The sequence below is a fragment of the Vespula vulgaris genome, chromosome 2 (assembly GCF_905475345.1).
Source record: "Vespula vulgaris chromosome 2, iyVesVulg1.1, whole genome shotgun sequence".
Taxonomy (NCBI): domain Eukaryota; kingdom Metazoa; phylum Arthropoda; class Insecta; order Hymenoptera; family Vespidae; genus Vespula; species Vespula vulgaris.
In genome coordinates this window covers 13,803,428-13,829,704 of record NC_066587.1, presented here as the reverse complement: position 1 = coordinate 13,829,704, position 26,277 = coordinate 13,803,428, and the positions used below count along the sequence as shown (strand labels likewise).

The window sequence follows — 26,277 nt, the reverse complement described above, 5'->3', positions numbered from 1 at the left end:
CGGAATTAAAAGGTCAATGTCTAACTTTATAGAAGCAATTCACATATACTACTCAAATTCTTATCTATATAAAGATAATTGCCTTTTTACTATTAAGATGCTTGACTTTATGCGAATGCTCGACTTTTATTTTTAAAAATATTATATTTTTATAGATAGCTATAAAATCATAATAGTGTTAAATTTTTTAAATGTATTTATAATTTTCTAAATATAAATAAGAAATAGAAAAAGGTTGATAACTCTGTTAGTAAAGTAGATTCCATTCTTTTTACTAATAAATTGCTCGATCAGTAATAGCAACTTCCTATATTATCAATTAAAAATTAATCGGTAAAGTAAAGTCTCGTTTAGCCGATCAATTGGTAGATTCCTGTTTTATCAATTGATGATAGAAGATTCCGAGCTTACCAACTTAATAAATAATAGTAAATTGTTATGCTATAAATCCTTGCAAATACTTAATGAGCGTTATTTTCATTGATAGATATGTAGGAATTTAATATTGTTACTCCAATGATATTTTCATCTTCAATTTTATATCATTGCATGATATAATATCGATTGCTTAGTTACTCGCATTCATTCCAAAATTAAAGCTCGGATGATAAAGATGTTTTTTGTTAGATCTTCTATCTTCGATCTTTTCTAGAAAATAATAAAAAATAAGCATTGCTATCATCTGTTGATAAAAAAGTTTCTAATCTCTTTACGGATTCTAATGACATTTTATTGTTGAATCTATGAACGGTCGATAATTACTTTCCAGCTGCCAATACATAATACTTTAAAAGTATTCATTTCTGCATCATATAATATTTTTATACATAAATAATTAAAATAAGAAAATATTCTATTCTTTAATCATTTCAATTCTTATTGATGCCAACTTAAAAACCAATTTTATATACGTGAAAGTGGGATATTATTAAAATAATTATACGTTTCATCAAATTCCCAGTTTCATCTTACGCATAATCGAAGCGGAACGATCTCAAACGACATGCTATACCCAGATGACGTGCTTTTTTTGGTATCGATGCTTCTTCCATCAGAGACACTGGAAGCGTATAATTAAAAGCAAACTCCGCCGGGCGAGTTACACGATCAATATATGCCATGCGTAGTACCTTTATTTACTCACATATACTATGTATTATATATTAGATACGTATTCGATTTTCGATTAAATAATATGCTTTAATAGGACGTTGAACCAAAAATTTACGGATATTTGGGTCAATGGAATCAGGAGTGCAGTGTGTTTATAAATCACAATGGCGTATTCAACGTTATATTATAAAAAGATTTGCGTTTTCATCGTTTCTCTTTTCTACAGCTCTTTGTTTCTCTCGTTGAAATCTTACAGACTATTTAATTTAAAAATTGAATCTTAAACTTCAAAGTATTTACAATCATATACAATTTTCTATTTAGGATCTATTCCATAGCTATATTTCATCATTTTACTTTCCCGAAGAATATAGTATAGGGCAGTTATAATACTGTGTTTCGCAAATAAATGCTGTTTAGTTTAATCGTACCTATTTAGGAACGTTTACTTATTTATCCTCATTTTTATATCATGAGTTCGTACCAGCATTAAACGAGCATGTTCTATGGAAGAAAGTTTATGATTATTAAAATATATGGATAATGACATTTCACAATAATAACAATGATAATGATCTTGTGTTTTTGTTCATCTCATAATAATGTAGAGGATAACAAATATATAAAATTGAATTAAAACTTCTTAGGAAGAAAGATTCTTCTAGATTGTTATTTGCCATGCTAAAGATTAATTTGCGAATTAACGAGGACCGTAGGTTTTGTGTTATAATCACACATCCTTTGTCGCTTTATTCTCTCTCAGCGTAGAACTACAGAGAGGTTGCTAATGAAATGGCGCACCAAGTATTAAGAGAGCTTCAGCTCTCGATGACTCTCACAAGTACCGAGTTATCAAAGCTTCTTCTTTCTTAAAGTTTCCTGGTCTCTTAGTCTTTCTAACTAAGTTTTTTATTCTTTCTACTTTTACTCACTTCTATCAAAATAAACATAATAATAATAATAATAATAATAATAATAATAATAATAATAATAATAATAATAATAATAATAATAATAATAATAATAATAATAATAATAATAATAGTAATAATAATAATAGAAAAGTAGAAAAGTTTTGTAAGGGATATTCTTTCCTAACATTCGCTTTCGAAGCATTCGAAGAAAATCTGTATTTTACGAGAATCAAATTCGTCACATTCTTCGTCGCAACGAAAAAGAAGAACGGAAATTACTCACACGTTAAGATAACGTCGTATTCCTATGCAAGAATAAAAATGATCTAACATTGTTTTCTACCTTCTGTGTTCTCCCGTTGCATTATCTTTTTCGCAATAACCCAAAGAGTTAACGACACAATACTTACTTACGTTTCATCATTCGATGGTGGCTTAACCGAATGCTCGTGCTATCGTTTATTTTTATGTCAAATCCTGACTTGTTTTTATGTCTAATTTGTCGATGAACAAAAAATAGATTCGACGATGTTCTTGTTTTGTTAATCCAAATTGAACGATCGAGGAATATTCAAAAATGAGGATGTACCTAGCTCGACCATTAATCAAGGATTAATATCGATCTCTCACCGACGAGGAATATGTAATCAGGAGATAGCACGGTCGAATGACGGTCCTTGAATCGATCAGAGGTTCCTCTTAATTAAAAGCCATTGTTCTCTCGATTGGAAGGCGGTTTCAAGCATAAAAACTAATCATAAAGTATCCCCTGATTCCGATCTCCTTATCATTTACATCGAGAAACGTTGAAAATTATCTGGGAAAGAATAGTCTGAGGGAGTAATAGAGATCATGTAGTAACACAGGGATGATTCAGGAAGGTCGATAGTCCCTTCAGACACAAAGAGGTCGAATATTTGATAGAGTTGCGCGCGCCTTGTGAAATGTTTTCAGCATTTTAACCGGTACGCAAACGCACAGTTTCAGTCGACGTCGTGCGCTAGCCGCTACAGGGTGTCCTGGAAGAGACTTTCCTGGATTTTCGGCGTATGGCAACACGCGCATTCAAGCTTTCAGGTGAGAACATTTATTCTATTGTTTCGACGATTTTTCAAAATAACAAAGAGAAATTTTTTTACCGTGAATATTTTTCTTTTTTCTTTTTTTTTTTTTGAAAAATGTTTCCAATCCTTTTGACTTGCTTTTGTTAGCAAAAAAAAAATATTTCGTATGCACATGTTTGACAAACAAACAAAAATGTGGAAAAAACATTGGAAACTGTACTTATTTTATTAATCATTGTCAATTATATCGATAATTAATGTTAACAAATCATCAACATCATCGAATGATGTTTGCGAATAGTAATACATATACGCGATATTTACGTGACGGCAGAGGATTGCCGTTGCAAGGTATGTTATATACATTCTTACATTTAACGTCGTCGAATCACTCAAGATGCATCATGCATTTTATTAGAACTTGTGCGTGAATGGAATGATTATGTAGACGATACGTTTTACATCGTCGATACGCGAAGGATCGTTGATTGCACTTCGGATGGGAAAAACAAATCACAGAGGATAGCTACCTTATAAATCACTCATTAAAATCGTCAGTTTAAATATGGATATTTTATTATATGTTTTATTTACGAGGAATGCTTCTTCGAAAGAAAAAAAAAACATATTTCAAGGTTGTTAATAATTATCTTTCCGTACGATTCCAATATTTTCGATCGGAAGTGATTTAAATTAATCATCGTATCGACTGATTTAATTTAAATCAATATTATTAGGAATAATAACGGTGCGGCAAAACAATTTACGATTCCATAAAAATACACTATAGATATAGTACGTAACGCGAGTGAAAGGCATAACCTAAATTCTTCATCGCGACGAAAGCATGTTTAGCGTGTGCAGAGCTCGCTTAAAACGCGTTACGTTTGCCATTTCAGACAAAGTTTTATTTGTTGATAATACAAATCGGCGTTAAAATCGTTTTAATTGCGCGGCTCGAAAGAGAGAGATTGCGGTAAAGTGATTTGTGTTATTTATTCCTTGATGCTCTTCATAATAAAAAGAAATTAAAGAAAAACAGACAGAAGGGCAGGAAAGGATAAAAAAAAAAAACTGAAGCGAAGAGGAAAACCGCGTAGTTTTTCAAACTTTATGATTGGAAAAACGTTGGGTCACTACCACAAAAACGATCAACTTTTTCCATTAGCCTGCTACATACGGATAAGACGTAAGCGAGACAGCTTCAGATGGTCAAAGGATAGTTCATAAGGGGATCATCCTGGAATTGCATCTCGCGCGATTAAGGTCATAGAAGCGCTTTAAAGCTCTTCTCGCTCCGTTATCTCGTTCGGTCCTTAACTTCAGCACCGTCGACGTAACTTTGCGGAAATGCAGCGATGTCTCCTAAATAAATCAATATACTGTACGAGGCACGTACATATATGTATATATACATGCAAATTTATTTTTCGTACTTAATCACAATTTATATATATCATTAATTAATACGCGTACATATATTTTACAGAATTTTATGTTACAATTTGTGTTTGCATGCTTCGTAATTTATTAAAAATCGATCTCTATACATGCTCCCATATATATATATATATATATATATATATATATATATATATATATATATATATATAGTATGTAAATGTATATATATTGTCTATGGATATATTTATAAATCACTATGTGTCATTAGAGTTGAGCTAAAAATTAATTATACGAAAATAGCAACAGTAGTGGTCCCAATTTGAATATTACAAAACCGACCAAACAGGTTTTTCGATAGTCACATCAACGGATATAACTTTAATAATAATTCTTCCTTTTTCCTTTATATTTTATTCGATTTATATGAAAAGAAAAAGGACAGTTACAATCTAATTGCAATAGTAATAAAAACGGGTTTGGATTGTCGTTAGATAAAAGGCACATTATTTTCATTGATTATCTTAAAAATATTGCTATCTACATTCGCGTTTATTCAAACGTATCGTGTATGCATTATAGAACGATGTAACATAAAATCCAAATGATTTTATCAAACGCAGTAAGCAATATACGTCTATTAAGTTCCGGTGTTATGAGATGGGCAAGAGTAGAAAGAAAATATTTCCGTACATGATATAGTTCCGATCAAAAGTTCGAATTATAAGTCTTGAATTAACATGATTTTATGAGATTGACGTGACGAGTTTATGATACTTTATCGCGAGATTATTTTTTGTGAAAAAGGAACGATAATAAGAAAATTCGTTGAATAGAATTTATAATATAAGCGTAGATCAAGATGCAATTAACTTTCGTTCAATTTGTCTTTTTCGTCTTTATCGGTCACTTGATCAAGAGTGACTTCGTAAGTGTCGACATAATCGTGCTTTCTATCGCCAAGGCAGGTGGTGAAGCACGTGTCGTGTTTACCGAAGTTCTCACCGTCCTCGATTGTCTCCGGCATCGGCTGATTTACGGTTTCCGGTAGATAAAGAGCTAAGAAGCCAGAGGCCAAGGCTACTAGACCGAACAACGTGGCTGGTACTTTCGGATCTAGAAAATCTAAGAGCATGATCAACGGCGTTAAGGCGCCGCTGAGACGAGCGCACATGGAGCCAATACCAAGGGCCGTATTCCTCACCACCGTGGGAAATAGTTCGGCTGTGTAATTATAGATCACTGCGAAGGATGCCGCGATACAGGCTTTACCGAACAATACTATAACAGCTGTCGCTGTTGCTCCAGTATTGTCCTCTTTCGGGACGAAAGTTGCGCATATACAGCAAAGTCCGCCGATCAACATGAATGTACTAACTAGACACCTTCTACCGGTACGATCCATCAGGAATATCAACATAATATATGATGGCAGCTCGACGAGGCCGCTCAGGAAGAGCATTAAATAAGGATTGCCCACGAGATTTCCGGAATTCAAAGATAAGCCGTAGTAAACAATCGAATTGGCGAACCAATTGAGGCATACGTTCAAGGTTTTTTTCCGAAGATTTGGAGTTTTCAATAAATCGATTCCGCTATGAGTTTGATCTTCCTCGGAACTTTGCTGTATCTTCGACCTCGAGAGAAATTTTCCGCTATTCAAGTCCACGTTATTCCCGTTCATCTTTAATGCCCTCCTCACGATATCCACGGCCTCCTTAGTTCGGCCTTGAGCCCATAACCATCTTGGGGATTCATCCATAAGCCACCAGTGTCCTAGCATTAGCGCACTGTGTAGTCCATAAATGATTTGTAACCAGGTTCGATCCTTTATCAGGGCACCCCAAGCAGCGACTAACATAAAACCGGTTGCGAAAGCGAATTGGAACATTATACCGCAGATGGTTCTCTTCGAAGCGCCCACTAGTTCCATCGTCAGTACAAATCCTGTTATGTAAGACCCAGCTGAGCCAAAGACACCGTAGAGGAATCTCACGAGAAGGAAGGTGTAATACTCGTTGACCAAAGCGACCATGGTACCGAGTATCAGTTGCAATACCGCGGAGACGTAGAAAATTATCTTCCTTCCGTATTTATCGGCGAGACTGCCCAAGGTCACGGCACCAATGAACACACCGAACATATACGCCGATTGAGCCATTGCACCCATCCATCTACGCGAACAAACAAAATTCCACTCCATACCACGTGATGATTTGAAATATTCCGTGTCATATGTCCAAGATTCGCATTTCTTCGTCACGTTAAATTCATCCAAGTAATTACAAGTGTCCAATGGTTCTGATTCAGTGATCGTGTTAGTTATGTTTGTTACTACCAACGAATCGTTGAATACATCTATTAGAGTGGACTTAATAACTGGTACAACGCATTTGTGAGCAGGTACTGCAGCAACAGTCAATAAAGTTAACATGTGTAATCCGGCAGTCAAAGCTCCAACGATGTGTAAAGAGAATTGCCAGAATTGATATTTTCCAAATTCTCCGAGATGCCCCATTAGCTCCTCCAAATCATTATCAACGCTCGCCATCTCGTTGAAAGTAAAATCGATAGTAAGCGAACCGATCACGGAGAGACGTTTCGAAACCGTCTCCTTCTACTGTTGGCGTATAACTGATCAGCTTGACGAGCTAGAGACTCTATCGAGATATCTTTCTTCTTCTTAAATACAGAAAGGACCGCCGTCCTTGCAACACACGTATCGATCACTTTACGTCGTACGTATCGATGATTTTTCTTCGAGTACAATCATTCTACAAAAAAGACATACGTAGATTAATGAGATACAATATACTTCACTTTGAAGAATTTATCTGATTACTTTTTCGTCTTATCGGCTAATGTTGCTTTGATGAAAAATTGGTGTGTACATTATTATAACATGCTTTTCTATAATAACATGATAATTTATCTATATACGTACCGAAATATTCCAAAATATTTAACGAGTGTAGTCAATAATTCTATGGTAAAAAAGTACAATAATCGAATCCTTATTAACAGAATGTCAAATAATATGAATATTCAATTCTGAAAAAAAGAAGAAATAATTCGTATTAGCATAAATCTGAGTGTGATTTACCTTTAATATATCTTTCTTTTTATAAATTTTATATAGATATAGATGAGAGACGATTCTTATAAAATATTCTCTAAGCGAATAATTTTTCTATTTATAAAAGTCGAATAAGCGACGAGAATGAATTTTTCGCGGTAACAGATTAAATTTGTATGCGCGTAGGAAGTTGATTACGGATACGATTTCGAAAGGCGTATAGCCAATGCTGTCTTCGAAGACAGCTGTTTTTACATCTTGATATTAAAATGTAGCAGTCATTGAGGCAGTTCAAGCGTAACAATGTCATGCATTAAAACGAATGCTCGATCGCGAGGTGTGCAAACATTCCTTTCTATTTCATAGCTTGACGATTAAAGAGAAAACGCGCAACGTTCGAACGAGGCATTGAACGAGTTAGATAATCGACGAAAGTTTTTATAGAAACCTGGTTATCGCCGTTTTTTCGTCGAGATACAAAAAAGAGAAGGGAACGAGGAAAAAGATAAAAAGACTACGGGTTCAACGCCCGTCGTCATTGTGTTGTAATACTTTGGTTAGAAGAGATTTTCATTTAATGACAGGCCTCGATTTATTTGAACATAGTTCGTGACACCAAATAGAACGACACCGTCGTGAATCAGCTTGACGAGTGAATTCAAGTAGATCGTTTCGTTGTGAAAATGATTTAGTTGTTATCATTGATGGGTTTCATTGACGTCGTTTAGATAAATAACTCGAGTCGCCTCAACCTCGAAGATGTTTTCTTTTCTCGAAAAACAAAGCAGAGATAAAAAAAATGAATCTGAATGTCTGTTTTTTAAAATATTCGTAGTTTTGAGAAAAGTGTTCGATCGAGTCACTGAATACACTTGAAATTAATTAATACGTCACACTATTATTTATAAGAACGATTATAAATTTGATTCTTATTCAGCTCGCTATCGAAGAGTCGAGGTTAAACGTCCGAACCAGTTTTCTTACACGATCTCGTCCATTTATTCGCTCGATTCAACATTTTTCACGCACTTGGTATTCCTGTCAAACGTGTATACACCGGTAGTAACTCCAATGGTAGCAACGAGTCTCAAGCGAGGTTTACTCCGATCCGTTACTCCGTGGAAGAACGGATGTACATTTACTGATGCACATATTTCTCAAGAGTCTGCAGCAAAACTGGCTTTAAATGTCAATGAACTTATGTTGTAGAGAAGTGGAAAATGTGATGTATACGACTCGTTTGCTGACCTCTTTCTTCCTCAGTTCTTCTCTTTCTGTCTATATTGCGAACAACTGGTTAGTAGTTATACATATTTCTCTATTGTTCCGTACAGTAATTGCCGAGGCAATGATAATTTTGTTTGTCAACGTAAGCGTGCTCATGCATATGTATTATATTTGAACCTACACGCGTGTACGTGATTAGAGAAATTTGATAAACGAACCGCGAAACCGCTAGTCGTCTTAAATAACTCGAATGGTTGACCTTTTCTTGATTATTAACATCTTTCAAAATTCGACCTTGACATTAGACATCAGTAATTGCGCTTTTAAACGATGGCTCTTTTCAACTTGATGCACGTGCCTGCTGTCAGTTTCTCCAGCATAAAACGTTCTGAGCGACGAGATGACTACTGTCAGATAACTCGCGTTCGGCGGGGAGGGACGGCAGGTGCACGAGTGTATTCAATGATTATGTTGCTCGATATAGTTATGCAGAGCGAGTGCGTGCTGCCTCGATATCGGTCATTGCTCGATAATTCGAGATTAACTGAAACGGTTTTTGAATCTTTGCAAAATAAACAATCTACATAAAAGAAATGGAAAATTACCAGAAAACATAATAAAGTTAAAAATATTTGAAAGCTATTTTATTTAGATATTAGAGAGGAAAAGAGAAACTTGCTTTTAAGATAAATCGAGTTCGTGAAATGAAAGTGAAAGTATACGCCGAATGTTTCAGGTTCGAAAATATCGAGGAATGAATCATTTTTAAAATCGTCAGGATTTTCGTCGAAAATACGAGAGAGAAAAGGGAAAAAATCGACAATGGACGTAAAACGTGGCAGGTTGACATTAAGGAGCAACCGTTGTCCGATATTCGTGTAAAATATGTCGTGAGAGCGTCGAAGTTACGATTTTCTGCTTCCATAAAGTCTTCTCATAAACGAGGCGATTATCGCATCGTTCGCAAGGTATATACATATATATATGTATGTATGTGTGTATATATATAGTATATACCTTCGCAAAAGCCCGAAGATGGGCGTCGGACGACGATACTAAGCGGTTATACGTCCATTCGTGCTGAGAGCTCGAAATTGCCAGGATAAAAGAGAACCGAGAGGACATTTAACGGTAAACAATGCGATTCCATTTGCTCCGTTGCTTGGCCGATTCTATTAGTTCAAGGATTTCGATTCTCGACGAGTGGTTCTCATTATTAATTATCCGAATAAAAGAAACTTGCTCGTTTGTTCGCTTTTAGTTAGGTTATTAACATTGAGAGAAAAGAGAGAACGTTTACAATGTAATAAAAGTTCATTGAAATTAAAACGATCGAAATTGAAGGGTTGGGGAGATGCTTTTAATCGTGGCTCGTACTGTGAGGTAAAAGAGAAAAAGTAGATCGATCCCATTAACCGAATTTACGAAGGATCTTTTCTATTTGCCTTTCTCTTCCTTTCTCTCTCTCTCTCTCTCTCTCTCTCTCTCTTTCTTTATTTCTATTTTCTTTGTCTCTATCCCTCGAAAGCCATTAGAACGTTTACTCGATAATTACGAACGCCACAAGGAAAACGTTCCGCATCAACGATAATAGTTTTTTCTCGGAAAGTTATCGTCGATGTGAATCGATGAGATTGAATATTTCTGCCGTTTAAACTTTAAACAGCGAATCGAAAAGTCTGAGTAAATTATTCCGTTTGAAATGGAAGAGGTACGAATGAAGTTTCGAAACGAGTTCTTGCTCATCAGACAAACGATTGAAGGCGAATGAATCAGTCGGTAACGAGAGGACGCTCGTTGTCGTTACGTCGTCGTCGTAGTAATATAGTAAGGGAGAAGGGTGGGAAATCGAAGGAATATTGGATTTTTAAAAGGGGGGACCACCTGCAGACTCGCTAACACCAAGCAGAGCCTAGTGATCCAATATGCTTAAATGGATTTCGTCTTTCCTTTTGGTGTATTCGTAGGTAATACACACACACATACACACACATACACACACACATACAAATACATAAATACGTACGTGCGAAGAAGCGCAAACTGTTGTGTGCTGTTCGTCCCGAGCTATCCGGTTTGCCGACTGCCTGGCGCCGGAGAAACACGACTGAGGAAAAACATTTAATGCTACTATCGAATAGCGAAGAGCTCTAAGAACTAGCGAGAACGGGAAGCTTTGGCTCCTACCATCGTGATAAAATGCGGAAACCTTCTTTTTCCTTCCTTTCATACGATTACGTCTCCGTTTCGTATTATTATCGCACCGTTTTATCGAATTCTCGCGATACGATAATGTAGTCATTGGTGAAGAAGAAATGTTCTATTTTATTTCTCTCCGGAAAGAAAAGACGTTTTCATGATGGACGAACAATGACAGACTGGTTTATTATTCGGAAGTGATAAAAGAAGAATTTTACTTACCATGTTTGGGTGTCTCGGATAGCACGATGGATTTGTGTGATTGTGTTACGTAAGAAGGAAGAAAATGAAGATGAAGTTAAAAAAGAAGAAGACGAAAGACGTATCGTTAAAAGCTCAACATCGTTCTGCAGACACTTGGAGCTTTCGGAGCTTCGAAGCTTTCGAGCACTCTGGTGAACGATTTTAGTACTGCATTCCAATGTTTCCGAAAGAACAGGAAAGTAGCGCTTTCCGCGGACGAATACTTCCTTGATGAGTTACTTTTCTCTACTAGTTCGACGAAAAACAGCATATTCTGGATTGTAATTATTTATACTCTGTCACGTATGACCTCTTGTATATATGTACGTATACATATCTGCTTGACGATCGTACACATTTATCAGTTTATTTATGATATTGTTCTCTTTCTTCAGCTCGTTATCGCGTATATTTATCATTTTGATTTAAAAGCGATCATATTTTAATTTCAAAATAGGAAGGTAGTTCTTTTCCGAATAAAATTATTACATATGAAAAATACATTTAATTTGAATAAAGAAGAAAGAAGCGTTCCGACATAGTAAAGATTCTATTTGATCTCTTTCCTGTTTTGTCATCTAAGAGTAAAAGGAAAACGACTAGTTAAATCAACAATGATTCAGTAGAGCGCTGAAGTCAAACATAACTCAGTACACTCAGGTTTATTCGAATTAAGGATTTATACTCGAAGGTAGATGGGATGGTTTGCATATTATGCAAATTCTCAGGTGCAAGATTAGAGAAGAACGATGAAGCAAAAATAATTGAGGAAGTAGGGCTTTGTAGGTTAAATCGAATGCAATCGTGATGAAACATGGATGAATATTTTGAAGGTAGATGCCATCGAAGCAAATCTAAATTATTTCACGATTCGTTAAGCCGAACGCGTTCGGCTCGAAAGTACCGTGTGAATACATTAATTACTGCATACCGGTTACCGCACGCACTCCCTACAGAAACGGTATTACGTAGATTTTTATCTCGCTTATCATCGGAAAAATCGAGATGAAAAAATTCTCTTTTAACGGTACGTAAAACTGTTCCGAATACAACCTCTTATCTGCGAAGGTTATAATCGTGTTCTATTAAAATACGTATCAATGAACCGTTTGACGAGAAGCAATAGAGAAAGAAATAAAAGTTCGATTTCTGAAACGGGCTCGTTCCTGAAAGTGATTAGAACCCGTCGGCACACATAGAAGATCGAGTTATTCGTTCGAGGGACGAGTTGACACAAGAGGTAACTCATTCGTCATCCAATTATACGATTTAGTTTACGAGCATATATGAGGCGCAAGGAGGAAGTCAGCGTGCGTGTGCCAAGTGGATAATGATACGAGCTAGTAGCAGATACAAGCTGAGTTTACCGTTTGTCTGGCGGTGAAATAATACCCATAGAGATAATTGATATTTCGTATCTTAATTTTTCTAATCGACTACGGGAGAATTATCTCTCACTTGCAAATCTCGAGAAAAAGGAGATTTTAAGGTTTATCCTTTTCTTTTCGAAAGAATTATGTTTACTCGACACATTGATGCACATATACGAGTGGTTACGTCCGTTTCCCTTCTCGTACGCACGAACGATTGGCGAACGGAATGAATGGTGGTGTTTCGTGTTCGGTAAGGGTACACCACAATGATGGAACTCGATCCGATCGTAATGTGGACGGAACACGTCCGCGTTCCTTTCGGTATCGGATTACACGCGACGAGGATTTTCGAGTCGCCCCTATCCAGATTTCGAGAGCTTCCCGAAGAAATTCGATTACCGTCTTACCCATCGAAACGATAAAAGCGATCCTTTCGCTCTACCCATTCGATATTCTTCGAAGTAATTGTTTCGAGAACGTATCTAGAATAATCGTAGACATCGATTATATACATAATAGAAAAAGCCAGAGAAAAAAGTTGGATAATACAATCACGGTCATTACCATAATCGAATTCGTTTCTTCTCTCGCAATTTTCTCTTTCTTTCTCTTTCACTCCTCTGGACGTGTCACAAATTCCTACGAGATTCAATAACGTTGCTCTCCTGCATGACGAGTCGCATATCACAAGTCCTCGCGGCATCAATTGGCTAATTTAAAATGATTATCAGCTAACTTGAACGCACGCTTCTATCTAAACCCCTTAATCCTTCTAATTAAATTATCGAAGGCTTACGATATATTCTTACTTTCCAAGTTTTAAACTAATCATTAATCTTGCAATCATGTTATCATATCTTATCGCTAATATTGTTTATCGCGTAATGAATCTGTCTTTCTGAAACAATTTTATCATTATGAGTATCAGAGAATATATTTTTACAAATATTTTACAAAAAGCTCAATATAATTTCGTATTTGAAAGAATTTCAATAGAGTTAGAAAATAGTTTTTCGAACTCGAAGCTTTTGCACACGTTGTTACGGTCGAGGTTTTTAAAACGTTTTTAGTTCGAAAAATTTCACGGATCCTTACGATTAAAACTACGAAGGTAATAAATGCAAAAAGATTCAATAGGAATTCTTTTTATATGTATTTTATTAGCATAAATTCATTTACGATTATTATAAAAATTATATCGAACGTAAAGATATAAGATATACGAATAAGTACATATATGTATACATATATATGTACATTTATTATACAAATGAGTGATCATGGGTCGAGGATTAGGACGATGTATCGATCCTTCCATCGTCGAAGTAATGACTCAACGCGCAAAATGATTTTTTGCGTATGACAAACATCGTTAATTATACTGACTCATTCCTTCGTTCATAATAGTTTTTCTCCATAATGTAGGAAAAAATCGTCGTTCGTATTGAGACGCTTTTGTTCACTGGATATACGACGCTTTTATAATGAACTGGCGTCAGACCACAATGAATAATCGAAATTACCTATGACAATAGCGGATTATGAAACAATAAAATATCAAATATTTTCTTCGTACGTAAAATTGATGTATTTATCTATAATTAAATGAAGATTTTAGTTTCCATACGAAAATGATAGATCCTCTTTAAGAGTATTCACTAGCTCTCGCTCGAATTGTGACTTTAGCGAAAAATATGGAAAAAAAAAAAACTAAAAATATGTTAGGGGAAAATTGTCCCTTCCCTCGATTTATCGTATCGGTGTATATGCTTGGTTTAATATTCTATACCCTTCACATCGCACCATTTGCACGCGTTAATCGAAGAAGTAGCTGACAGCAGGCAATATATGATCGTCGATTTTTACAAAATAGCTTGCATGAGAACTCAATATATACATATACCGTAACAGTAACGGAACATGCAATTTGTTGAGAGATCAGTTACACATATATTTTTGCATTTTCTTTGTAAAGAAATAGGAAATTATAAGTCAATATCATTCCATAGAAAGGTATAGCAGCTAAACAATGTTCTTCAATATATGACTTGTTTCTTGGTAAATAATTTATTATATATATTAAAAATATATAATTTTTGTATTAGTAAGAAAATCTCTTCGAAGCATAAATACTGATATTAATTTTGCATCCGCCTAAAATAATAAGTTTGTAACAACAAGATAACAATGATCTAATCTGAACAAATAGTCAGTCCTTTGATTATAAAAATCGGATAAGAATTGTAACCTAGAAAATTTTGTTGTCTAAACCTTTATAAATACATTGACCATTGAAAAGTTTTAATGTAATCGTAAGAAAAGAAATTATAATTTTACACATTGCTCATCGATTTATATTCGGTCACGGTAAATTCATAAGAGGATAATAATTCCGAGACAGACTTGGTGAAATAGAACTAATTGAAATGCAATTAATTTGTCTTTTCAGTGATTATTACAGAACAGAATCAAAGCGACTAACTAGTCGTCGCTTTGTACGAAGTTAAACGTACATCTTCATTGTTTTCGATTCTGTCGATATTATTTAATCAATCGCCATATATTTGATGAAAATGCAAATCAATGATTTCTCGAGTAATCCCTATGAAATATTTGCTTTGATTAAATCAGCGAAACGATATGAAACTCCTTTATGATAAAGATATTTTCTATGAAAAATGAACGTTCGAAGGAATTGTTGGAAAGTACAAGGAAAACGTAGAGATTCTTAGTAGTAAAGAGTATCGAACGAGATCGTATGCAATATCGCATCCTACAGGAAATCGATCGTAGGGCTTCTTACGGTTATCCGGAAGATGGTACGCAGGTGGAAGGATGCTAGGAACGGAAAGCGATACCGCGATGGGCAAGCAGGAAACTTGGATGGCAAGGAGAGGAAGGAGGAAGAAGTATGAAGCCGGATTACAGCTCCCGTCCTTGGCAGTTGCGCGCGGAGCTTCGAGCCGAGCGGAGGTGTTTTTCGCGTCTGATCCTGATTATCGTTCTCTCGATCATTGAAACGAATTCTTCTTGGACGGAACGAATTCGTGCCAGCCTCTCGTGGGAAGGAAGTGAGTCCTCTATATCGGAGTTCGTTTCCATTTTCGAAACGATCGAAAATCATCGAAATCGTTGTTTAACATTTTCGATCCTTTCGTGGGTCGAACGAGAAATCCAGTGACTTTATCGTTCTACATTAAATAACGATACTCGTTTCATTCCAACGAAATGCCAACCAGCTTGGAGATTGTGATTCATTTCGAAGTGAAATAATAATTGATTGACTGTATACGATAAACAGTCAATGAATTATTTTAATTGTTCTCGTGTATTTATGTCTTTTCTGTGTTGCCTCGTCGATATACGTATATCTTACATTCTGTTGTTGACATCGCCGGCAATTTGAAATGTCCTAGGATGATAGAAAAACAAAAGCAGGAAGAGAGGAAAGGAGGAAGTAAAGGAGAATGTTGTGAAGAGAGAGGAAAAAAAGAAGTACATATTACCATAGAATTTCTAGAACGTTGAAACGTCGTTCATTACTCATGAACGTGCATCATCGTCTATAGTATCTATTTATAAAATGACTCGTTTTCTTTACAAGAGATAAAGATGTACGAATCAACATCGTTTTCGCCATTTCGTCGACTTAGTTCGTTAGCACGTACTCCTGGAAAATAGAGCGCTTATCGTGGAGTTTAACAATAAAATCATACGCATTAAATAGCAATTTCTTGATTAGTCTGTGACGGTATGAGAGCTTATAATATCTAATCTCTTTTCATAGCGCTTAAGTCATTTACTGCTTCTTCTATCGATTGTTGTTAATCAAAGGAAAACATGTTTAATCTTCGTTAATCTTGCGTCATAACATTTTAATTTTAACGTTCCGTTAAAAAAATAAAAAAAAAATAACTATGTTTTAGCATAGAAAAACATGCGGAACTCAAAACATGAATTAACATGACAACGAGTTGAAGTGCTTAAAGCAACCCAACCGTTTCCACTCTCTCTCTCTCTTTCTCTCTCTCTCTCTCTCTCTCTCTCTCTGTTTCTCTCTTTCTCTCTCCCTCTTTGCTTCTCTCTTTCTCTTACTCTATTTCGAATATGCAATCTTTGTTTGGTCGCTTGCAGTAATTTAATTACGCTGTGTAATTCTGGCCGGAAGGGACGTTGAAGTTAACGTTAAATTCTCTGGCCAACGTGCGCTTCTCGCTCGACGGTTTTGCATCACGATTCATTCGCGAAAGTAAAGCTTTGAAGGGTTTCGCTTTGGATTGCAAGATCGTAGAACGTATCGTTCTTTTAAACGTATCCCTTTGACTCGATGAGAAAACGATTTGCTCTTTTATCGGAAAAACTTTAAGGCCTTGTCGTCGAGTGGAAAATTTTATCGAGAGATACCGTATTTTTCTTTTGACTCGTGATGTAAAGTATCGCGTGCATGCTAGTATACACATAAGTTGATGTTTCCGGAGGATAAAATACCGTGAGAGATCATTAGCGACAAGAATATTGAACCAATAATATAATATTTTTATTCTTTCGATGAAAACTTCGCGATCGATCATAAGTTGTTAAGTAAATCCAGAAGTCAATTGCATCGTAACTAAATGATCAACATACTTTTATCGATTACTCACGTCTCCGTTCTGTGAATCTCTGACGAATGAAAGCGACGAAGAACGCGAATCCTCCTTTCTTATGTTCCTTATCCTTGACACGTTCTCCGTAGCACGTGAAATTACTCATAATGATTGCTTACCTTAACCTCCTTTAAACGACGATCCAAAAAAGATAGTTTTATCGTCGAACCTTAAGAGTACAATCAGCTATATTTATTTTTTACTCTTATGAAAAAAAAAAGAAAAAATACATTAGGTCGTATTGATGGCAAAGTAAAATCGTTGTTTTTTTTTCTTTCCTAAAATTTTCCCATTGTTAACGCGAAATAAATCGGGTATATATATATAAACCTAATTACTACTGTGTTCAAAATTGCATTGTGTAGTTAAGGAAGGAATGATAAATCATCTTTCTCGTTCATAGGTCCACGCATGATATGACTCAGTCTCATGAGGTTTTGGCAATGATGGATGCACACACAACAACATTCGGACGAACGAAAGGCTGCACGATCTCTCGTTGCGGTGCTTTTCTTTTCGCTACCATCTTTCTCATTTCGTTAGTGGTGACCGGGCTATTGGTCTATCATTACGCTCCCTGCTTCGAAGAAAAAATTCAATCGTGCGAGGCTCTTCGGGATAGTTTTGGTTTTCAAATTGAGAGGACACTTCCCGGCAAATCGGCAACCGAAAAGAAAATCAACGTTAGATTACCGAAATCGATCATACCGGATTCTTACGAGTTACGACTGATACCTTTCATATGGGAAGGAAATTTCACTTTCAATGGTGAGGTACGTATATCGTCGGTACACGATTAAATTTACATATCAAAAGGAAAGACGACCCGGACGATCACCTAATACATAACTACGAGAGAAAACGTTAGAAAGGTCTTATGTTTCTTCTCCTTTTCGATTGATGGAGATGTAAATGTACACTATTACGTTCCTATCTTTTCTCCATCAAAATTATAAATTGATGTCGAACGTGTCAGACCCTCCAAAAAATTTTTCTACGTAGAATCCAAAAAGCTTTTTGACCGATCATTTTCCTAAGTTTGAACGTTTTACGACGTATTCCATGGAGACGTCATATTTTTACTTTGTCACGAACGAAGCCAAATCCATAGATAGATGGATAGATAGATAGATGGATGGATGGACGGATATATATCCCACGATTCGCAAATTCAATTTCAACAGGCAATTGAATTTTCGCTCTCCCCATTCGGTTTCGAACATTTCCCTCTTCCCCTCCTTTTGTTATCCTCGTCCCTCATTTCTCCTTCTGTTTCTCTCTCTCTCTCTCTTTCCCTTTCCCTTTGCCTCTCTCTCTCTCTCTCTCTCTCTCTCTCTTTGTCTCTCTCTCTCTTTCTCTGTATACATTGTAAAAGAAATTATAATAGTAATGAAGACGAAAATGTGTAAAGTACAATAACTCCAAGGCCTAAAGGTGAAAGTACCTGTTCGAAACTGTCGGCTGGCCGATCACAATTAGAAAGTAAAGAATATCGGTTCACTTCTCATCCAATAGTGCCAACAGTTATGAAATGAAAAAAGAGAAATGAAAAAAGAGAAGTATTATTGACCATTAGAAAGGCAAAAATTTTTTTCGAGAGTTCCTTGGATATTCTTCGATTCCTTTTTAATATTCGATCGATGATTTTAAAGAAAGAAAGAGAGAGAGAGAGAGAGAGAGAGAGAGAGAGAGAGAGAGAGTAAGAAAGAGAAGGAAAGTGATCTTATTAACTTATATATTACCGTGAGACCGTCCAAAGTAGGAAGTCTTTTATTGTAAAATCGTTGTGAAATGTTCTCATGTAGCTCAAAATACTTCACTGAACTTGCTACATTCAATAACAAAAATTACTCCTTTGTCATTAACAATTATATCATTTTAAAACAGATTATGCTCGACTTTTATAATTATATTTAATAGATTTTTAAGCGAACGATATCGTCGATTATTACAAACTTACGATATTCGATAGTACTAAATTCCAAAAGAAAAAATTTGTATATTTTCAGGTGACTATCGTAGTGAACGTAACGAAAAGCACGAAAAATGTAACGCTTCATGCGATCGATATGAAGATCGACGAGTCCCTTACAAGTATACAAGAATTTTCTCTGACCAATAATAGAACAAAGCCGATCGCAATCGTCGAGCAAAAAAACGACACCGAAAGGCAATTTCTTGTGATTAAAACGTCGGACACGTTGAAGGAGGGTAAGCAATACGTGGTGCATCTCAAGTTCGTTGGCCAGCTGAACGACTACCTTCAAGGTTTCTACAGAAGCTCCTATACCATCGGCAATCAAACGAGGTAATTTATACTAATTCCTTTCATTCGTTTCTATCGCAAACGAGTTTTACCTTTCTCCCTTTTCCTTTCCCGGCCACTTAAAGGCAATCGATTCGATTAATCTTCGATATGTAAAGTGGTATATATGTAGTATATCGAACACATTGATATGACTCGCTCGATAAGAAGCTTTTCTTACTATAATCCTCTCGTAAGATATCGAGTTAATATCATTCCATTCGATTTATACGATCGTTAAATATCTACCAAGATTAACCCTTTTAATATAAATACTCGTAGCAATGGTAAAAGTTTAATGATTCGAAATGGACGCGAAGAAATCTTCGAGTTACGAAAGCCAATGCTCGATCAGAAGTTTCATCGGTTTCACGTCGCAAATAGTATGCGTATATGTATGTCATACTTTCTCCGGTCGTAAGTAAAGGAGTCGAATGAAAAGGAAAATATCAAGTTCATTGACCTTATTTCTATTCGAAATGATCTCGTAAAAAATTAGTCAACTTCTGAGTTTGCTATAGTGCTATACTATGCTTTAGAATTTTTGAAAGAAGATCGTTTCGTTTTCGTTAAAAGAGTTTTAGCCGGAAGGAAGGAAGAGAAAGATTGCGTTTATTCGTGAAACGTTAAGAACGTCTTTTTCTTTTGATATATGTTTACCGAAGGTTTCATGATCCTTGAATTATAGATGGATTGCCACGACACAATTTCAAGCAACGGACGCTCGCCGTGCCTTTCCCTGTTTCGACGAGCCAGCCATGAAAGCCAAATTCCAAATCAGCATAGGTCGGCCTAGAAACATGACGTCTCTGTCAAATATGCCGAGAAAAGGACAACCCGAGCCAATGTGAGTTTCTTTCAGTTTGATGTTATACTTGGATTATTAGATAATTTATAAAAAGCAAGAAAATCGTTTCATTATTTATTATTGTTATCATTAGACCTGGTCTTCCTACGTACGAGTGGGATCATTACGAGCAATCCGTACCAATGTCTACTTACTTGGTAGCTTTTATAGTTTCCGACTTCGAAATGTTAAAATCGGAATCTCGAAACTTTAGTGTCTGGGCGCGCAAGGAAGCCCTTAACCAATCTTATTACAGCTTGGATATCGGTCCAAAAATACTTGAATATTATGAGAATTATTTCAAGATAAAGTTCCCTCTTCCAAAAATGGACATGGTCGCGTTACCTGATTTTTCGGCTGGAGCTATGGAGAATTGGGGATTGATCACTTACAGGTAACCGACGTGGAAGTTTTTTTTGGGATATTGGTAATTCGAGAATTCTTTTAATAGTTTCTCTTTAATAGGAGAATCTCCATAATATGGATAATCATTTGGTAAATATGATTATAGAGAAACAGCAATGTTATATCAAGAACGAGTGTCAACGAGTAGCAATTTGCAAAGAGTAGCAACAGTGGTGGCTCACGAATTGGCCCATCAATGGTTTGGAAATTTGGTCACACCAAGTTGGTGGTCGGATCTTTGGCTGAACGAAGGCTTTGCCAGTTACGTCGAGTACATCGGAATGAACGCGGTCAGTTCTCAAAATGAATATATTTTATTGATTTATTTCGTTGTTACGAAAGATTTCGTTATGATATTTCAGGTAGAACCAACGTGGAAAGTTTTAGAACAATTTGTAGTTAACGACTTGCATTCCGTCTTTGGATTAGACGCTTTACAATCTTCTCATCCTATATCGATAGAGGTTGAACATCCGGATGAGATCAGTGAAATTTTCGATAGAATCTCCTACGAGAAAGGTGCTCGACGATTGAAATACATTGTTCGAAAATTTCAAAAGTGATTACATTAATCATCACATTTACAGGTGCTTCTATACTAAGGATGATGGATCATTTTCTTACAACGGATGTTTTCAAGCGAGGACTCACAAATTATTTAACCGAAAAGTAAGTAAATATTTTCTTAAAGTTATTTGAAATAGAAAGAAAAGCTGAAAAATTTTTATCGATATTCCTTAGAGCTTATCAAAGTGCCGAACAAAACGATTTGTGGAACGCTCTTACGAAACAAGCTCACAAAGATAAGGTTTTGGATCCTTCTATTACGATCCAACAAATTATGGATACGTGGACCCTTCAAACTGGTTTCCCTGTTGTTACCGTAACGCGAAATTATCTAAATGGTAGTGCCACACTCACACAGGTTGGTTTATTTATTTTTATGGAATCGTAAAGGTTTGTATTAACTTTGATAAAATCTTTAGGAACGCTTCATGCTCCAAAATAATACTATGATTACCACGGAGGAATCTAAACTACTTTGGTGGATTCCTATTACATACACGAACGAAAATGAATTAAATTTCAATCGAACTCGGCCCAATCATTGGATGAAAGCAGAACATTCGATCATTTTGCCAAATTTGAATGCCACTTCACATCAATGGGTGATTTTCAACGTCTTGGAAACTGGTAATTTTATATCTTTTTCTAACTTAATGCAATATCGATAGATCTTCAATGATAAAAGAGATAAACGAATTTTACAGGTTACTATCGTGTTAATTACGATAAGACGAACTGGCAATTGATCATAAAACAATTGAATAAGGATAACTTCAGGGATATATCAACGATTAATAGAGCTCAGTTGATCGATGATGCTCTTAATTTAGCTAGAGCAGGCAAACTCGATTACGCGATTGCTTTAGATGTTACTTCTTATTTGGCACACGAAAACGAGTATTTACCTTGGAAAGCTGCTCTGACTGCATTAAATTATTTAGACGATATGTTGATAATGCTACCTGGTTACGATAAATTCACAGTATGTAAATAGATATACAAAATTAATAATTTTTGTCGATTTCTCTTCACCGAATAAATATCTTTAATGAAGTAATTCACTCTTTCAGGTTTACACTTTGAAGCTTTTGGATAATGTATACAAGCAAGTTGGCTTTACGGACAAGCCTGGCGATCCGCAACTAACAGTATTTACGAGAGTAGACGTTCTTAATTGGGCATGTACCTTTGGTCACGATGATTGCGTTGATAACGCAGTTAATCAATTCTACAACTGGCGTAAAATGCCTGATCCAGATACAAATAATCCGTAAGTAATAAACTCCTTGTTTTCTTCCTTTACTTTTTTAAGAAAGTAAAATCATCGTTCTTGAACTTAGAATATCACCAAATTTGAAGAGTGTCGTCTATTGTACCGCTATTCGAGTGGGTAGTCAAGTCGAATGGGAATTCGCCTGGCAAAGATACTTAAATACCAACGTGGGATCCGAGAAGGATTTGCTTTTACAAGCCCTTGGATGTAGTCGAGAAGTTTGGATCTTGAGTAGATATTTGGATTGGGCGGTTACAGAGAACTCTGGAATTAGAAAACAAGATGCGACAAGAGTCTTTGGATCCGTAGCTAGAAACATTATTGGTCATCCTCTGGTCTTCAACTACCTCAGAAACAAATGGTCCCGTCTAAGAGAATAGTACGTTTTCGAATTGTCCGTCTTTACAATTTTTGTTTTATCGTCGATAGGATTATTTATTAAGACTTTTCATCTTTCTTTTAGTTTCGGTACTTCTTTAACTTTGATAAACAATATCATCAAGTCAGCGACCAGAGGCATCAACACGAAGTCCGAACTTAAAGACGTAAGTCTCTTAACTCCTATTATTTATTTTCATATTATTTTGCGTTTCTAAATAATTTTTATGTTTTTCCTACAGTTAAAAGATTTCATAGCGATGAATAAAGATAAACTTGAGAGTGCGACCAGAACCGTTCAACAGGCTGTAGAGCAGGCTGAAGAAAACATAAAATGGTTAGACAATAATTACGCGACGATCCGCGATTGGTTGCAAAGAAACACGGCGTAATGTGGGTTAAATTAATATTAAAAATATGATATATCGAATTTCATTCGATACCACGTTTAATATTGTGGATTTGCGAGATAGGTTGTTAAATCTTTGGAACTGTAGAACGTTCTAAACATCTCCGCAACTCACATCTCTTTTATTCCGATTAAGCGTATGTTACTCAAAATAAAATTTGTCGAATTAAATAAGTTCGCAAGAGAGTATAATATGTAAGTGTTTTTATATGTATCTGTAAATATGTGCGCGATATTATATGTATGTGTATTATACAAATAATATTTAGAATATACGTCAATGTGGATATGAAAGAGGCTGATGATTTATGGATAATAATGTGAAACATAATGTGAAATAAATAGTAAAACCATGAATGATTGTTGAAAATACACAATATATATCATTAGCCAGAGTATTTCTTCCTTCGTCTTTTTATACATCCTTTCGCTACAATTCCAGATATTTTTATTTTCACGAATATACACATAATTTTATAGACAAATTCGTTGAATAAAGAAAATGGTGAGGATCTATAAATTTGAATAGAATGTATTGTCTTTGAATAACAAATAAATTTTTTATTGTTATTTTAATAGAAATATTTTTTTAAAGAAATCGATCTATAAATAACAAATAGTAACAATAAACACTCACGGATTTAGTTTATACGTATAGATTTATATATTTATAAAAATAACCAAGAAACTAGATTCGATGTTATTATTATGAAAAATTCGATTTAATTGTTATAACATTACTTGGCTTTCGTTCTTTTGGAAATCTCATACAGGGAACTTTCGATATTAAACAAAATTATTTCTATTACCATGTAAAAAGTAACATAAAAGACATGATATTAAGAAAAACGATGTTTAAATTTCGAGTTCCTGAATTAGTTTTGGAATGATGGTTGTTTTCAATTTTATGAAGTATATCTTCCAATATCATTTGTATACGGAATCTGATACTTATATTATTTATTATCTTATATTCTGCAATGTTTACAGCTGCAAGCAGTTTGGCCGAGATTGGTTCAAGATTTTTTTGGTTGTTTTGTACAAAGAATTTAAACTGAAATAAAAGAATTTAAGTTCAGTTTTAAATTTACTATGTAAATAAAATAAGATAAAAACGCTGAAAACATATATAAAAAGAATACCTTATCAAGTATATTATTATCTTGAATACGAAGTATGATTTCAATGAATAATTCTGCAACTTCATCCCAATCACCCAATCTACAATAATACAAAATAAACAAATATCAAGTTATACGAAGTCAAATTTAAGTTCGATCGATCACTTACTCATCATAAATACGCATATAATGATTCATTATATATTCGTAACATTCTTTCCATCCTTTTTCGCTAGATTTGTATATTGAAGCAAAGGCTCTTGGAATATCTTCTTTTCGTACGTATCCTAATCGATATTCGTTAAAGATGTAACTAAGGTAACTGTTATATATAAATAAAAACGATATTATAAAGTGATCGATAATATAATAATTTTGTTATTAATTCGAATTATAAAACGATGTCACTTTGAACTTACGTGTTTATAGCATTAGTATTTTCCGTACATCCTAAAGCATCTAAGTATAGAATTTGTTCTGCACGTAGATTCTTCTTTTTATAGGCTGACCATAAATACATCCAAGTATTCTCATTGCCATTTTTTATGATTGTGCAAAGAACTGCAGGTTTGGCATTTGGAGGAATTCTACATATATATTTTCATGTTTTTTACGTTATATTAATTTATTGTCTATTATATCTCATCGTAAAATATTAAGAAAAAATATTAAGAAAACATAAAAATTGTTATACATACTTTTTAGACTGTACAAAGTACCTCTTCGATTGGGAGATGCAAGCTTCACCTCCGAATTTACAATTTAACGAAAGTATTAATTCTCTGTTCAACTGGTCTTCCTTATTCAACTGATTAAACTCATTCCAAGTATCATTAAATCCAAGCCTTTTGACATGTTGATCAGTTAAATATAACACATATTTCTTAAAAGCTGTGTTATTTCCCAAATCTCTTATCTGTTCCCAGAGATTATTAATGTTTCTTCCAAACGCTTTCCAAGGTAAATGTGCCCTTTCTTCACGCAAATAAAGTGACACTTCAAAAATTTTGGACAAGCTTATCTTGTTCCTCTTGCCCAAATAGAAGGTATCGTCGATAATTTGTGCACGATTTATCACATGAATTAAGCCATAATCTTTGCTATTCAAAACATCTATTATTCTATTCATTAACTTAATATCATATTGTACTCTATAATACCCACTTTGCTGAACATTTATTACGACCCAATTATTTCTCAAATTGGTTTGAATTGAACCTGATTTATTTTTCAACCAATATTGGGGCGTAGTATTTTCGAAATTTGGATTGAGCTCGGTAGCCATACTAATGGGAATGTGAAAGTTGACGTTTGTACAAGTGATATACATACAGTTTTTCTACGACAATATATATTTTTAGATGATGTGGGAGGTAAAATGAAAATATTGAAAAGATTTTTACTAAAAATACTATCTTCTCTAATACTTTTCAACTTTTTTCATACCTGATTAAATTGAAGTAATCCTGACGACGAATTTAAATATACAGATACGATGGGATATCCAGATTTACCGATCCATTCATTCATTGTAGTTTCTAAAGAAATGTTTTTCATAAATGGTTGAAACGCTTCCCAAAGTTTACTGGGATTAACTGTTCCGTTTTTATTCTTGATGACATAATTCTTAATAGCTTTATAAAAAGTATTATTTCCAATGAGCATGTGCAGCATACGGATAATACTAGCGCCTATCGTAACATAAAGATACAACTA

At 34.9% G+C, this 26,277-nt stretch overlaps 3 protein-coding genes across 13 annotated transcripts in view; 1 reads left to right on the top strand and 2 right to left on the bottom strand.

The window, feature by feature from the left end:
* The first annotated feature begins 3,087 nt into the window (after positions 1 to 3,087).
* On the top strand, positions 3,088 to 23,829 carry LOC127062022 (aminopeptidase N). 5 transcript variants are annotated; one of them, XM_050989584.1, is made up of 15 exons: positions 3,088 to 3,104; positions 17,660 to 18,029; positions 19,266 to 19,564; positions 20,250 to 20,408; positions 20,503 to 20,802; positions 20,920 to 21,103; positions 21,176 to 21,332; positions 21,401 to 21,482; positions 21,555 to 21,738; positions 21,800 to 22,007; positions 22,085 to 22,362; positions 22,451 to 22,650; positions 22,721 to 23,032; positions 23,117 to 23,198; positions 23,274 to 23,829. In XM_050989584.1, the coding sequence occupies exons 2-15, from the start codon at positions 17,673 to 17,675 to the stop codon at positions 23,421 to 23,423; spliced, it is 2,952 nt and encodes a 983-aa protein (XP_050845541.1). In that variant the 5' UTR covers positions 3,088 to 3,104; positions 17,660 to 17,672; the 3' UTR covers positions 23,424 to 23,829. The 5 variants fall into 5 exon arrangements, with proteins under 5 accessions (XP_050845541.1, XP_050845538.1, XP_050845539.1 ...); XM_050989581.1 differs by lacking the exon at positions 3,088 to 3,104 and adding an exon at positions 15,507 to 15,700; XM_050989582.1 differs by lacking the exon at positions 3,088 to 3,104 and adding an exon at positions 15,542 to 15,681.
* On the bottom strand, positions 4,472 to 11,476 carry LOC127062035 (organic cation transporter protein). Of its 6 annotated transcripts, none has more exons than XM_050989613.1 (3): positions 10,822 to 11,476; positions 7,437 to 7,543; positions 4,472 to 7,266 (listed from the first exon to the last, which is right to left on the bottom strand). In XM_050989613.1, the coding sequence occupies exon 3, from the start codon at positions 7,041 to 7,043 to the stop codon at positions 5,361 to 5,363; it is 1,683 nt and encodes a 560-aa protein (XP_050845570.1). In that variant the 5' UTR covers positions 7,044 to 7,266; positions 7,437 to 7,543; positions 10,822 to 11,476; the 3' UTR covers positions 4,472 to 5,360. The 6 variants fall into 6 exon arrangements, with proteins under 6 accessions (XP_050845570.1, XP_050845571.1, XP_050845567.1 ...); XM_050989614.1 differs by having other exon boundaries at positions 11,217 to 11,476; XM_050989610.1 differs by lacking the exon at positions 10,822 to 11,476 and adding an exon at positions 8,598 to 8,963.
* Positions 23,798 to 26,277, bottom strand: part of LOC127062020 (putative aminopeptidase-2) — an 11,684-nt gene continuing 9,204 nt past the window's right edge. The window contains exons 29-34 of one of the 2 annotated variants that reach the window (XM_050989574.1): positions 26,008 to 26,252; positions 25,260 to 25,900; positions 24,981 to 25,148; positions 24,731 to 24,883; positions 24,583 to 24,661; positions 23,798 to 24,494 (exon numbers count right to left, since the gene is read on the bottom strand). In XM_050989574.1, the coding sequence (XP_050845531.1) occupies positions 24,246 to 24,494; positions 24,583 to 24,661; positions 24,731 to 24,883; positions 24,981 to 25,148; positions 25,260 to 25,900; positions 26,008 to 26,252 (1,535 nt within the window). In that variant the 3' untranslated portion in view covers positions 23,798 to 24,245. Of the gene's footprint in view, positions 24,495 to 24,582; positions 24,662 to 24,730; positions 24,884 to 24,980; positions 25,149 to 25,259; positions 25,901 to 26,007; positions 26,275 to 26,277 lie in introns of those variants that run through there. The other variant, XM_050989575.1, reaches the window with a different exon arrangement.

What these genes read in the sequence shown, in the direction of transcription:
- LOC127062035 (XM_050989613.1), bottom strand. Translation starts at nt 7,043, where the DNA reads ATGGCGAGCGTTGATAATGATTTGGAGGAGCTAATGGGGCATCTCGGA.
- LOC127062022 (XM_050989581.1), top strand. Translation starts at nt 15,522, where the DNA reads ATGAAGCCGGATTACAGCTCCCGTCCTTGGCAGTTGCGCGCGGAGCTT. An exon ending in AGTGAGTCCTCTATATCGGA is followed by an intron (nt 15,701 to 17,659) that starts GTTCGTTTCCAT and finishes TCTCGTTCATAG; the next exon opens with GTCCACGCATGATATGACTC. An exon ending in TGGTCCCGTCTAAGAGAATA is followed by an intron (nt 23,033 to 23,116) that starts GTACGTTTTCGA and finishes TCTTTCTTTTAG; the next exon opens with TTTCGGTACTTCTTTAACTT.